The 15,594-nt window shown below is 42.9% G+C and overlaps 1 protein-coding gene across 1 annotated transcript in view; it reads right to left on the bottom strand.

Annotated features, from left to right (window-relative positions):
• tdp1 (tyrosyl-DNA phosphodiesterase 1) overlaps positions 1-14,122 on the bottom strand; it is an 18,340-nt gene extending 4,218 nt beyond the window's left edge. The window contains exons 1-13 of the mRNA XM_083662261.1: positions 14,022-14,122; positions 10,451-11,017; positions 10,240-10,283; positions 9,445-9,500; positions 9,199-9,295; positions 8,322-8,356; positions 7,151-7,243; positions 6,469-6,639; positions 5,375-5,453; positions 3,396-3,572; positions 2,344-2,392; positions 1,550-1,616; positions 43-150 (exon numbers count right to left, since the gene is read on the bottom strand). Coding sequence (XP_083518387.1) covers positions 43-150; positions 1,550-1,616; positions 2,344-2,392; positions 3,396-3,572; positions 5,375-5,453; positions 6,469-6,639; positions 7,151-7,243; positions 8,322-8,356; positions 9,199-9,295; positions 9,445-9,500; positions 10,240-10,283; positions 10,451-11,017; positions 14,022-14,034 — 1,556 coding nt within the window. The 5' untranslated portion in view covers positions 14,035-14,122. The remainder of the gene's footprint in view (positions 1-42; positions 151-1,549; positions 1,617-2,343; positions 2,393-3,395; positions 3,573-5,374; positions 5,454-6,468; positions 6,640-7,150; positions 7,244-8,321; positions 8,357-9,198; positions 9,296-9,444; positions 9,501-10,239; positions 10,284-10,450; positions 11,018-14,021) is intronic.
• Positions 14,123-15,594: the final 1,472 nt, after the last annotated feature.

Consider the following 15,594-nt stretch of genomic DNA (forward strand, 5'->3'; position numbering starts at 1 on the left):
CTAACGCACACGCACACACACGCACACACACACAGTATATACCTTGTGATGAGGAACCAGGCCAGCTGGGTGAAATCTGGTGACGTCCTCATGTACGTCTTTATGTGTGGCATGGCATGACTCCGCCCTGTTGAATCTGCCTTCCACCGGCTACACACACACACACACACACACACACACACACACACACACACACACACACACACAGAGAGTATATACTGCATCCGTTTGATGTATTTGTGATCAGACTGTAATATAGAAGGCTTTCAGGAGCCATATTCTGTATTGCGGCGATGGCTGCGCAGCATATTGTACATTACTGCACAAAGACAAATTCCTCGTTTGTAACATGTTTACTCACTATGGCTAATATTCAAATCATCTATTCAAATCATCTTGAATCTTGAATCTCTTGTTGTTAACACATCTGATTTGTGCACCAGCTAAGCTTTTGTGCTGAATCAATAGTATGTGTCAGCATCGCAAGACTATTATTAGTCGCTTTGCTACATTAGCCTGCTGGCTAGTTTAGAGTCCGTTCCATATTTAGGTGGGGTGAAAAGAAGGGAGGGCATTTTGATTTTATTTCGAGAGCTGTGACACAATCATCTTTTTCAGACATGTTCATTCATATATTATTTATAGATTATATTTAGCTATACGTTGAGAACAAGCCTAATGGAGCACGGTGGTGGCAGCAGTTGGTAGCTTTAAGCCTCTATAGTGGAAAATAAAGCCAGAACAAAGGTGATGGCTGCTCTGTGGCGAACAAAAAGATGAGTCAAAAGCCCTGTTCGGAATCTGTCCCTATGACAGAAATAGTGGACTATTTAGTGTGTCGCCATTTTGTTTATAGTGTCCGCATTCTCAACTGTTAATTTGATTCACTATTTAGTCCACTATAAAATACCCACAATGCACAGCGATTTCTAGTGAACAGCGAATGTACCCTACATTGTCGCCGGTATACCACAATGCAATGCGGTTGTCTTTACCGAAGGAGAAGAAAAAAGGCGTTAGCTCGCGAGCTAACTAGCTTGTGAGCTACTTGACCAGCAACGCTTGCTATTAGGAGACAGCACCATAGTTGACAAAACCACACGTACACGTAATTAGAATTTCAACGATTTATTTAGGATTTAGCAGTCAAAACATGCAACATTAATACTACCTGAGGACATCTCAATCTGCTCGTGAGCTCAGTTGTTTATGTGATAGTGGGCGCAGATTGTCTGTATCACATGAATACCCGGCGCATCTGGTGATGCAATGATCTTCAGGAAAAAACTCTGTGTAGTGTCCCAAACTCATTTTGATCATTCTCCATATAGTTCACTATATGATTAACACTATATAGGAATAGTGAGTGAGTGAATGAGTGAACGATTCCGAACGCGGCTAATGACTGCAGCAGTAGCAGGAGTTAACCTACTGGAAGTAGGGCGGACATATTGGAAGTTAACCTACTGGAAGTAGGGCGGACATATTGGAAGTAGTAGTGGACTTTTGTGAAAAGGACTAAACTGTCTGAGATTAGGAATGGACTTACTGGAAGTAGGAGTGGAGCCAGAGCTGCTTCTGAGCTGTCTGGATGCTGTAGGGGAGGGAGCCTCCCGCTGGCCAACAGAAAGAGCTACATCAAAACCACAATCACAGTGCTCTTATGGGCCGTTCCATTAAAACTGGGAAACGGGAATGTGACGGTTCAAAGGTCATGAGCTCCGACGGTGACGTCACCAGGGCTCGGATTTTCTCTGCCAAACTGGGAGGAGCCTCAACAGCCCCGACCTGAAACATCCAAGATGGCTGCTCTGCGCATCAACAGTGGTTAAAATCGTAGTAAATACTTTTTATTAGCACTTCTGTCTTTTTTGTGTCTCATTAAATCAGCTGTGCACACAGCACTGTCTAAACTTCTATCTGTGTGGACATGTTGCTGCAGTGTTTGTATGTGCAAAATACCGCAAAATGCCTTGTTATCAACTGTTATTGCTAACAATGGCTAGCCTGGCTAGAGCTAAGCCTGGCTGGTTTCCCGACTGTTTAAATGGAACGACGACAACTCGGGTGTGACGTCACTCAACCATCAGATTCCCGTTTCCCAGTTTTCATGGAACGGACCACCTCTGTGAAATCAATCAATCCAACAATCAACACAATGAATAAATAAGCAAGCAAACAAGCACATAACCTAATAAAGTGGCCATGGCGCCCTCTGTGGCCAAAATCTACAAGCCTTTGGTTGGTGGCCGTTTCCCACCCTAGCTGGACTTGTTTCTTGTTATGAAGTTATGAATTAGTGTGTCAGCGGAAATCATGATCATGTGGATCATATGAACTCACCTGGGTAGCCTTCCAAACTAGTCCTCACATCCTCCACCGACGGATACACCTGCAAGACACCGATCAATGATGTTTAGAGCTCTCTCATCTTAATTCCACACAGGGTCATCAGGGATTAGTTTCTTGGTGTATCCCTTAGGTCGCCTTCACATATAAGCTGGTGGACTCGGTGCGATTCGGGGGGGTGAAATTGCAACATTGTTTCATTTTTCATTTGGTCTGGTTCTCTTTCACACAGCAATTTGCCAAGAACACCAAACTTTCTGAACAATGTCACGTGGTCGAAACAGTCACTCGTCTATTGGACAGAATATAGAGGGGAAATCTCTCCTCTTCTGCCTCCTTGCCTGCTGAGGGCTGACTGAACAACACAAGTGAATCTGTGAAACACAACCCATAGAGAAACACTTGGGATTTCTGCTTTTACTTTGGTGTTACTATCAAATAAATATTTTACAAGAATGCGCCCAATATGAGCAGCAGATGAGGCAGCGAGCTGTTGGGTCCAACATCATTCTGCAGATGAGACGAGAGGAGGGAGGCAGCATGGTGCGCACCGACCCGTGTGTGTGTGTGTGTGTGTGTGTGTGTGTGTGTGTGTGTGTGTGTGTGTGTGTGTGCGCGCCGCAGTGTTTGTTTTCCTTCCTTCTACCTCCTTCTACTCATGATGCACTGCCTTTCCTATATTTGCTCTTGTGTTTGGTTCGGTTTGCTTTCACACCACAAACGAACCGCGCTAGAGTTCACTTGCAAACAAACAGAGACCCACGTTTTCAAGCGGACCAGAGTTCGCTTGTTTGTTTCCGCAACAGAGTTGTTTGCGCTTTCACACCACCCCAAACGAAGCGCACTATCCAAGGAAACAAACTCTGGCGCGGTTAAAGCGGACCAAACAGCTTATATGTGAAAGCGACCTTAGAGACACTAAACACACTTGAACAAAGACTGAACACACTGGCTGTTGTCGGGGTCACAAAGAAGTCCCATAGGACCTGAACGCAGCTTCACACGAGCGGTGGACCGCAACAAGTTTGTGCTGGAGGAAAACGTACCAAGTGAACAGGAGGGTCTGGCCGGAGAGAGGACTTCCCCAGTGTGGTCAGGGTGCGCTGGAACTCCCCCGCCAACCATTTGGTCTTGTCCAGTCCCATGGAGCCGATGCTGGAGAACTGGCCAATCACAGACCAGCTTTCTTCCTTCGGTACAGGATGTGTGTGGTCACGCAACAGCTATAAAAACATAAGAGGAGAGGAGTTTGAAATGCATTTTTAGTTTAGTTTTTCATATCATCGTGGGACAGAATTTCTACTCTACGAAATTAAACAAAACCGTTCATCAATGTGCAGTTCAATTTCAAAGCACAGCTGACAATGCACGGAAATATAACCTGTGATGACATTTACACATACAATTACTTAATCTTTTTTTTACTGATTTTTCCCCCATTTTCTCCCCAATTGTACCGTACTTGGCCAATTTCCACCTGCTGCCCCGGTCGCTGCTCCACCCTCTGCCGATCTGGGGAGAGCAGAGACTAGCACCATGCTTCCTCTGCCACATGCGCAGTTGCCAGCCACTTATTTTCACTTGACAGCGGGGAGTTTCACCGGCAGGACGTAGCACATGGGAGGATCACGCTATTCCCACCAGTTCCCTTCCACCCCGAACAGGCGCCCCGACTGACCAGAGGAGGCGCTGGTGCAGCGACCAGGACACGTGTATACTTCTGACAACGCAGTTTAGGTGAAACCACGCCCCCATACGCCACGTCACTTCCGCTCGCACGCACTCACATACTTGGGAAAGATGAATGAAGATCGCCTGTTATGCAGCAGAGTGGATATGTACACTTTATGCATAATATCATTGTATTTTTCTTTCTTGTAAAAAAAAACTTGTTTTGAAAGACTGGAAGTCCCCCTCTCCACCCTCCTTTCAGCTGTGGCTGACAGACATGGTCTCAGTGGTGCGCATGGAGAAACTTAGGTCTCTGAGGACTTAGGGTCCTTACACATCAAGAGCGATGCGAATATACGGCACGAAATTGCGATGCGAGTTTTGACCCACCTGTCAATCCCAGCCACAGATGTGTACACGTCGGAAGCGAATTTCTGAAAAATCGACCGTGGTTCGAAAAAATAAACACCGCAATAACGCTGGGCGAAACTTCGCCGTTGGTATGCACGGTTGCATTGACTGATATAGGTTCGGAAAATATTATTGACGTGCGAATTAATCGCACGAAAAAAACGTGCTCGGTGTGTAAGGACCTTAACTCGATTGGAAAGTTCTCAACCATCTGGGATCCGTTTCTGGACTACTTAGGTGAGGTCAGAAATGGGTAATTTGTCATTTGTATATTGTTGCACACATGTTTTACATAGGTTGAAAGCACTATGTTGTAATGTTTTTTTTTGTTTTTGTTTTGGGGGGTTTTCTTGTGTCTATTATTTTGTTTTGTTTTTGTTTTGTTTTTTCTTTTCTTCTCTTTTCTGTCTCAGTTTGAATTCGTTTACTTGCTTTCTTGTTTTTGTTTTGTTTTGTTCTTTTGTTGTTGTTTTGTTTTGTTTTGAATCATTTAAAACAAATATGTATCATAAACTGGATGGGAGAAAATGTCTCCTTTCAGATTGAACACTCGTAGTCGGACACTGTCACATTGTATGTAATTTGCGTGAAGATTATTTGTTTTGGGTTTTGTCCCGTCTGCAGTTATACTGTTAAACTAATGTCTGAAAACGAAACAATAAACTACAATAAAAAACTATATACTAAAAAAAAAAAAAAAAATTGACTCAATAAAAAAATTTACCAAAAAAAGAAGAAACTAGCCTTCAGGTTTGTTAATAGTAGATCACAACACACTCAGAAATAAGGCTTTCCTTGAGTGTCTATGTGTGAACAAATGACAAGACGTACAAGCACAGTGCTGTTAGTAACTGTTAGTAACTGCTAGTAACTGTTAGTAACTGGTGAAGCAGAGAAGAGGGGGAGATGAGGGGAGCAGAGGAAGATAGAGAGAAGTCTTCACCTTCCTCAGCCTCAGGTGGCCCCAGCGCTCCATGTCTGGTCCTGTGTACCTCCCCGGGGTGGAGCCGATCAGATACACCCTGATGACGGAGAAGAACATCAGACCACACAGGACCATCAGACAGGAGAGCCATTCACCAGCCACCACATCTAAATGAAGTTACATTCTTCTCCATCTGGGTTTCGTTTGTGGCCTTATTTATTCCTATTCCACATTAGGGCTGCAACTAACGAATATTTTCATCGCTGATTAATCTGTCGATTATTTTCTCCACTAATCGATTAGTCGTTTGGTCTAGAAAATGTTAGAAAATGGTGAAAAATGTTTCCCAAAGCGGCGGCTTTAGCTCAGGAGGTAGAGCGGGTCGGCCAATGACGCAAGGGTTGGCGGTTCGATCCCCGCTCCCTCCCAGCTGCTGTCGTTGTGTCCTTGGGCAAGACACTTAACCCTCCTTGCCTCGTGTGATTGGTATGAATGTAGACATGAATGATGGTGGTCGGAGGGGCCGTTGAGCGCCGATGTGTGGCTGCCACGCTTTCGAACCACCGGTACGAATGGTGTGAACGAATAATGATTCTGTGAAGCGCTTTGAGCACTTGGAAAGGCGCTATATAAATCCAATCATTATTATTATTATTATTATTATTATTATTATTATAAAGCCTAAGACGACGTCCTCAAACGTCTTGTTTTGTCCACAGCCCAAAGAGATTCAGTTGTCATAGAGGAGTAAAGACACCAGCAAATATTCACATTTAAGAAGCTGGAATCACAGAAGTGTGACTTTTTTTCTTCTTAAAAACATTACCCAAATAGATGGCGATTCATTTAATAGTTGACACCTAATCGATTAACTGTTGCAGCTCTATTCCATATATTTCTGTTTTAGACAAGTGTCCGTGTGTAAATGTGTGCGTGCATCTGCAGTGTAGTCTATACTTCTGTATGCGTGTCTGTGTGTATCTTTGTATTATTTGATTTGTCAAATAAATAAATAAATAAATAAATAAATAAATAAATAAATAAATAAATAAATAAATAAATAATCATTCATTCATTCATATGTATCTGTACAGTATGTGTCTGGTGTTAACCTGGTCTCTGACAGGTCGTGCTCTCTGATTCGTTGGATCCAGTCGGCGAGGTCCGGCGCGCGGTACGACTCCAGGTAGTCCAGCAGGTCTCTTTTAAAGAAGGTGGGCGACTCGCCCGCACTTTCAGGGCTGCCCTCTGGTAAACGTGGAAACAGCGGGCTCATCCACATCCTGGTGTGGAGGAACAAATTCAGTAGCATCATCATCATCGTGGGGCTCTCTCGCCCTCCCCTGGTTAGATAGGGTACCGCGGGGATGACCTATTTTTGTAGGCTTAGCCAGAAGTCCCTGCACTTCCTGGTTCTTAGGGGGAAAAGGCAATGGGTATTTTTGTATGGGAATTTCGGTTACATGCATGAATTACGGTCTGTGGTTAACAAAGGTTTATGAAACAGCGAATTTTGTGTTCAGCAAGATCCATCTTCACAAATGAGGAACACTTTTATGACTATAGAAGCGTTTTCTGAAAATCACGTTTAAAAAACACATTTCCTCTTTGGAAAATCATAAAAGTGGTCCTCATTTGTGAAGATTATCTTGCTGAATACAACCTTCGCTCTTTCATTCAACCAAAATCCCCGAACTAAAATCCTGTTCACTTTGACCCGTTAGAGCCAGAAGTGCTGCTAACATCCAGGTGTTGCGGACTCATTCCTGCTGGACTCTATAAAGGTGGACTCACCCTTGTGTTTTCTGGTACCAGTCGGCTCGGATGAGGTTGGAGGTGAGAATGAGGACTCGGAAGCCTTCCTCGTACCACAGCAACATCATCTTCCTGCACAAACAAAGATGGAGGACGATCGTCTGTTTACAACAACAACAACAACAACAACGACGAGGGCTCAAGCCAAGACCCGGAAGATATCTACTATAAGTCTCCATAGCAACAAGAGTGCTGTGGCTGTGCACATGTATGGTACACGTATTGCACATTTTACTTGTCAAGCATGGGAGCAGAGACAGAACCTTTTATTTAGAAACTGATGTCTTGTTTTATATTGCTGTCTTGTGACTTGTATTTTAAATGTACCATTGTGTGATGCTTTATTGTGTACCGGTATGTGTCTTGTAAACCCATGGGGGTTGGGCACCTAGAGTGCATGACACTTAAATCAATCAATCAATCAAATCAATCAATCATACTGTACATGTGTATATGTTATGAATAAAAAAATTAATACATAAAAAGATAAATGAAAAAAGCGTATAATTGTATAGGACCAATCAGCGTGACGTCACTTGCCACCTAGAAATGCGGAACCCCGCAGCAGTTAATAGTACGAGTTGTGCCAAACAAACATTAATATCTCAAAAACTATACATCACTTATCGCTTATATTTTGACATTCTGAGTGAGAGCAGAAGTAGCTCAAGAGTTTGATGTATAATATAGGCATGTCGTGTTAAAGTTGTGTGAACTGTCGCAGTTTTTAAAATGTAAACAGAGTTAGACGGCTAGAGCAGACACTCTCACCGCCACTTGGGCTCCATAGGGTTCCATTGCCGTTGCCACACAGTGATGCAGTTTGTTTACCAAAATGCTGCTCGGCTGATCCCTCGTATAATCTCGCTTTTTGTGCAGTAAATTTGTTTGATAAATCATTTAGACTAACAATCATGCCTAATAACTGTGATCACAATATGTGGCAGAATAAAACAGGACTATCGTTTGAGTCAGAATCAGACCTACAGGTGTCAAACCCCCTGTGTGTTAGTTCATCAGGTCAGAATCAGACCTACAGGTGTCAAACCCCCTGTGTGTTAGTTCATCAGGAAAACCTCCTGCTTTTCCAACATCCCAAACTAATGGGGAAGAGGACAGGAATATGTCAGGGAGGAAGAGAAATGCTTACGTGTGGTGAGTTCCAAAAGCAATATCCAGCTTGGCCTGTAGGGGGAAATCAAAGGGATTAGGCCTTGGCCACACTGATCCGTGGTGTCTGTCCGTGTGCGTTCATTTCTCTGTTCACTTCCATTCATTTTCAATGTCAGCTGTCCGTGGAGCACTCAGAAGTGTACGTATCCAGAAAATGTGCATACGTTTTGATGGACAGAAAGTTGAAGAGGGATGAACTTTTTCTGAATGGACGTATCGGATGGTCGGATAGTCACTGTCCGTTTAGCCAATCAGAGTCGAGGTCTCGAGAGGAGGCGTTCCGAGATTTGTTTCAACTTTTCAAAGAAGATGGCGGCCGAGGCGGTGAAGGAGGCTATAAGGGATTCCCCAGCAAAATGAGTAAAATTGTGTGATTTCACTAGGATTTCAGTAACTAGAAGTTAGTCCAAGGGGAGAATGTAGTGCATATACTTCTCTCCGGTTATCTGCACATGATCTACATTATATTATACTCGCGCCGTTCATGTCATTTGCATCGAGTCACATTTCCAAGGAGCTGCACGCAGGCTGCGCAGGCAGGCTCGCCGGCCGCGGAGCAGCCCCGGCGCTTTGGGCGAGGGGTTTGACGTAGACTCAGTTCTCATGCATCGGACAGACATCTGTCCGTTCAATAATTCTGTCCATTTTCTGACGGATCAGTGTGGCCAAGGCCTTAGTTCACTTTAAGGGGGAATGTAGTTTGTAATGTAATGGCAGCAGCTGGCCACCAGGTTACATCGTATGGTTACATCGCTCAGTCACATTGATAAGAATAATAAAAGGACAGCGGGAATTCATGTGAGTTTGAGTCGCATCTGTTGCACACCAAAGAACCTGTGGTGGTGAGTCTTTACCTGACATAGACGAACATTAGGGAAGGGCTGAGTCTGTTGGACCAGTCGGGCCTTGGCCTCCCTCTTATCCCCATGGACTATCAGAACCGGACGATCTCTGGAAACACATCCAGAAGCAAGAGTTTAGAGTCATCGTTTTCAACATCTCTGCCATCGGCATCACCGCGGTCAACTTCTTCAACTTGTACCTCGTTGTATTTGCCAATGTCAGAATGATGATGATCACTGGCACATCTCCGGCCTTACCTGAATTCTGGTGGATACTGCTGACGCATCCAGGCAATATCAAAGCAGTAGTTAAACTACAAAAGAAGAAAGAGGGTCAATGACAGGAAGCTCCTCCATACCTGGCAGACAGCGAGGGAAAAGAGGCAATCAAAACAGTGTCTCCACTAGAGCTGGGTATTGGTTCAAATTTCAAGAATCGATTCGATTCCGACTCAAAAGGTTGCGAATCAATTAATTTCGATTCGATTTCCGATTCGATCAATTTCAATATTGATTTGGTTAGTGATACCAAAACGTGTTTTTTGAGCTGTACCCTGAATTACATGACTGTCCAGTTATGTAACATAGGGGTTCCCAACCAGCCAAGTAGATACATGGGGAAAAGAGTTGCAGACCTGTTGTCAATTTTAATGGTTTTAGTTACACATATATTTACTCACCAGGTGGTGACAAAGGGTAAATAACAGCCTTTTCATCTGTCAATAAAGACACTTTCACAATTATGCACAGTGATTTGATTTCAGCCTATATCATTTCTAAAAGTAGATATTAATGATCAAACATTTCCATTCATGTAGCCTACAGTATTTATGTTTTTGTTTCAACTACAAACATAAACAAACGTCAACTTGAAACTATGTTTCAACTACCACACACAGCCTATAATATTATAGCCTGTTTATTAAAAAAAAAAAACGATCTCTGGACATATGAATCGATAATCGAGGATTAAAATAAAAATCGATTAAAAATCGGATAATCGATTTTTTGAACCCAGCCCTAGTCTCCAGTGTGCATTACTGTATCTCTCACCTGGGCGGATTCTTTCAACGTCCCAAATAACGGAGAGAGGATGTCTAGATGAACGGCAAAATAAGATTATTAGATAAAACTCATGTTTAAAGGACCGAGGAAAAGAGGTCAAATGCCTGCTTATATCATCTTGACTTTAGGTTACCGCTGTCCCCAGATGATGGATGGTAATGATTTTATTTTCAAACCAAACTGAATGGACTCTTCTCACCTCTGATGTGCAGAGCTCCACAGTTGTACTTCCTGTCCAGGCCTGTGACTTTGTTGAGGTAGAACCTGTAGGTGTCGTCGAGACGAGGAACACTGGCCTCAAAGAAGTCCTGTGGCTCGTCTATATAGTAGAGCCGGCCGTGCGGGCTGGGAGGGCGCTCCTCCACCTTGGACTTCTTGGCTTTGGGGCTCGGACTCGGCCGCCTGGGTAACTCTCTGACACGCTTCCCCTTCTTCTCACCTCCATCGTCATCATCATCACTGTCTGAGAGAGCCCAGTCGTCCGTCGCCTCCTTCTTCCTCTTTCCGGCCAATGACTGACTGGGTTCATAACTCACCGGATTTAACTGGCTGGCTTGGGCCGCCTGTCTAGCCTCAGAGCCAATGACAAGTGAGGATGGAGGAGGGGCGTGAACTGGTTCTGGTTTCACCACCACCGCTACCGGTTGGGGTTTGGAGCTGTGGTTGGAGTGGGCCAGTGGGCGGGGCTGAGATGGAGGAAGAGCCTCTTCATCGTCGTCACTGCTGGAGATGCTCCACTTGCCGTGCTGCCTGCCCTGAGACATGCCTGGCAAGACAGTAAGTACTGTAAGTAATAAACCTTTATTTATATAGCGCTCTTCGTAGCACGAGTGCACAGAGTGCTTCACAGAGGACCACATACAGTTTAAAACAAGTAATAAAACATATCATATAATTAAAAGATGTCTAAGAAAATGCAAAGTTAGGCTAGCAGAAAAATAGCTAACATAAAGACATAGACATTGCAAGCAGCAGAATGAAATAAAACAAAAAGTCGGTCAAATCTATGTATGGCCGAAAGCTTTTCTGAACAGGAAAGTTTTTAATTGCTTTTTGAACACGAGTTCAGAGGAAGAGACTCTCAGGTCCAGAGGGAGAGTATTCCAGAGCCTTGGGGCCACCACCGCGAACGCTCTGTCACCCTTAGTTTTTAATCTGGTCCAGGGCACCGCCAGTAACTCCTGGTCGGACGACCTCAGAGACCGACTGGCCGAGTATGAATGGAGAAGCTCGGAGATGTAAACCGGGGTTTGTCCATAGAGGGCTCTATAAGTTAAGACCAGGACTTTAAACTGAATTCTGAAATTCACTGGGAGCCAGTGGAGAGAGGCTAGGATAGGGGTGATGTGACAAGACTTTTTTGACCTGGTGAGCAATCTTGCAGCGGCATTTTGGACAAGTTGGAGCTGGTTTATGGATGATTGGTTAAGGCAGGTGAAAAGTGAGTTACAATAATCAAGTCTTGAGGAAATGAAAGCATGTACAGACATCTCCAATTCAGCAGGTCATACAATGGACCGTAGTTTGACAATATTTCTGAGGTGGTAGAAGCAGGAGCGGGTTAGGGAATTTACATGTTTATCCAAATGCATAGATTGCTCAAAGAAAACACCTACATTTCTCAGAGAGAGGGGCGGATATTTCCCTTAAGGGGAAATATCTCGCCACTCTGGAGGCAATGCTGTCGCTAGCGATGATCAGCACTTCTGTCTTGGCAGGAGACCAGGGTCAGAGGTCAGAGGTCAAGGTGCCACCAGAGACTGATGCTGTACAGATGCTCCAAAGCTTTCTCATGCCAAGGACTCTCCAATTGTGCCCTGACTGAATCGTGAGGGCATGTTTGCAGGGTCAAGAAATCTATTTAATGTCAAATGTAAGTGATAGAAATGATGCCAGGAAGTAAGAGTTCAACATTGGCACAGGTTTGCGCTCTCAAAGTACCATCTAATTATATTATTAGGGGTTCAAGCCCCGAAGGGGCTGAAACCCTATTGTTTTTGTATTGGTTTATTATTATTATTATTTTTCTGACGCAATGCAAATACCTGTGAGTTCGGTACATCGCAGAGACCTGAAATTTGGCCCAATGACAGATATTGGTGGTTACTAGATGCTCTAGAAATATTCTTATTATTATTATTACTACTATTATTAATTTATCATTATTTATTATTTATGTAATTTATATCTCCCCAGCCGTTTGATTTCTGACAGGCATGCAATTTGACCAAAAGGGGGCGTGGCAGATACCCAAACTGTAAGTGGCCTAACACAATAACAGCCATAACTCCAGAAACTCACCAGATATTTAAAGGGATAAATTGGGTCTGTGTCCTCACAACACAAAGAATGCGGTGAGTTTAGCCCATTATTATTATTATTTTTTTTAACAATATTTTGAACTGGGCTCGTTTGAATGTTCTGACTGTGTGGGTGAAGGCCTGGAAATGAGTTTTTTTCAAATGTCAACAAGAGTGAATTTGACATAGATGTTGGTTAGCTAATGGTCTGCCATGATAGATTAGTATTGATCTACATGAATGCGGTGAGTTTGGGCCAACGCATTAAAACTTTTTGTTTTTCTTTTTACAATATTTTGAAATGGGCTCTTGGTGTATGGTGTATGGTGTTTATTCTTAATCCCTGAGGGGAAACATGGTTTGCCACCAGAGCGAGTACAGATACACAAACAAGAAACTGTAACATACAGCACAATAACAATAACACAGTAGAAAGAGAGAGAGCCTCACAATACAGAGCTAGCAGTGTACATTAAAGAACTTTACAGAAGCAGGAACAAAGGATCTTCTAAATCGCTGAGTAGAGAACCGAGGCATCAAAAGCCTAAACGAACTGCGCAGGGCATTAAATACATTATACAAAGGATGGCCTTCAAAAGAAAGAATAGAGTTCAGTTTTCTCCTTGTTCTCTTGGCTATAGTGATCGCCAAGGAATCAGGGGGAAGGCCAATCACTGAGCCAGCCTTTTAATCATTTTGTTTATCCTATTGAAGTGAGCAAGAGTTTTCTGTACACACTGTCTCATTTGTATTTGTTCTGCTGGTCTATTTTCATTCAAACTTTATTATGCTTTTATTTTGAAAGCAAAATCACTAAACCGTAAGTGAAATTCCTGCTGAAGCTGAGAAAGTATCTCTGCTCACTTCACGCTGGTAGCACGCCCACTCTGCCAGGCTGCACAATGGGCTGCACGCACGAGTCTCGCGTTGTGTTGCTCAGGGAGAAACAAAAACACATGTAAATATATATATTTATAGTTCTGTTGCTGCAAACCAAGTGCATGCAATTTAGTTGTAATCTATCTGTAGAATGAGGAAACGACAGCAGATTGATTTTGCAAGGTTAAGATTGAGGCACTAATCTGCACAAATCAAGATAAGGTGAGATCCCCGTGGCCGTGGCAAAAGTATTAGCTCGTTGCAGCAGCAAGATGTAACCTATACACCTATATTACCTAACAATAGACTAAATGAGAATATCGCAAAATGGGGGTATAAAACAATGCACCAACAGTAACCAGATCTAACGTTACAAATTATATCATGTATGCAGGGTGTGCTAACAGCAGAACAGAGGCAATGACAAATGTGCACGATATGAAAACACACCAAAAATATGAAATTCGAAAACATACTCAAAACAGGAAGGTAAATGAGTAAAGTACAATATTACACAGGTAGAAAACGGGTGTTTACAGCGTAGGGCCTACGCTACGTCTGTGTGCAATGTGTGCGTGATATCTGCATTACCAGGTCTGATCATTGAGCAGCAACACAGGTTGAATTGTCACGTTGTGACTGTAGAAACTCTGCACAATCCTCAAGCCATCGACCATCCACCGCCTTCTTGCCTCCAAAGAAGCGGGTGCATATGGAAAATACGTCCGGGTTGCAACTCGGTCTTCTTTTGTTGTTCCGCTACTGCTACGGTAACAGACTTTACACCGCTCCACTCATTCGGATTCTCTCGCGAGATCTCTTGATATTCCCAAGCATACAATTTCATAAATAAAGAAAAATATACATACATAAACAAACAAACAAACAAACAAACAAGGGTATCATGTTACAATAATCTCAGGAATTAATAAAAACAATTTTTTAAATATAATGTCCAAATTCAACATTGAATTGCTGTATGTGTGGTTTCTTGGTAGTCCATTTGCACTCATGTATGTAATAGCCTAGGCCTAATTTCCATATTAAATAAAAAGGTTCCAAATAAATAATCGTTTACTGAAAATGAGTCCAGGACTGTGGCCCTACTCCACTACAAAACTACCTTGACCTTTAACAGTTTGGGAAGCCAGCTGGGCTATACGCTTTCCAACCAGCACAAGCAGACATCATCCTGTATTCAAACAGACATCATCCTGTATTCAAACAGACATCATCCTGTATTCAAACAGACATCATCCTGTATTCAAGCAGACACTATCCTGTATTCAAACAGAAACCATCCTGTATTCAAACAGACATCATCCTGTATTCAAACAGACATCATCCTGTATTCAAACAGACACTATCCTGTATTCAAACAGACATCATCCTGTATTCAAACAGACATCATCCTGTATTCAAACAGACATCATCCTGTATTCAAACAGACATCATCCTGTATTCAAGCAGACACTATCCTGTATTCAAACAGAAACCATCCTGTATTCAAACAGACATCATCCTGTATTCAAACAGACATCATCCTTCAAGCAGACACCATCCTGTATTCAAACAGACATCATCCTGTATTCAAACAGACATCATCCTGTATTCAAACAGACATCATCCTGTATTCAAACAGACATCATCCTGTATTCAAACAGACACTATCCTGTATTCAAGCAGACACTATCCTGTATTCAAGCAGACACTATCCTGTATTCAAGCAGACATCATCCTGTATTCAAACAGACACTATCCTGTATTCAAACAGACATCATCCTGTATTCAAGCAGACACTATCCTGTATTCAAACAGACATCATCCTGTATTCAAACAGACATCATCCTGTATTCAAACAGACATCATCCTGTATTCAAACAGACACTATCCTGTATTCAAGCAGACATCATCCTGTATTCAAACAGACACTATCCTGTATTCAAACAGACATCATCCTGTATTCAAACAGACACTATCCTGTATTCAAACAGACATCATCCTGTATTCAAACAGACATCATCCTGTATTCAAACAGACATCATCCTGTATTCAAACAGACACTATCCTGTATTCAAGCAGACACTATCCTGTATTCAAACAGACATCATCCTGTATTCAAACAGACATCATCCTGTATTCAAACAGACATCATCCTGTATTC

This window comes from Poromitra crassiceps (assembly GCF_964638095.1).
Source record: "Poromitra crassiceps genome assembly, chromosome: 28".
Classification (NCBI taxonomy): Eukaryota; Metazoa; Chordata; class Actinopteri; order Beryciformes; family Melamphaidae; genus Poromitra; species Poromitra crassiceps.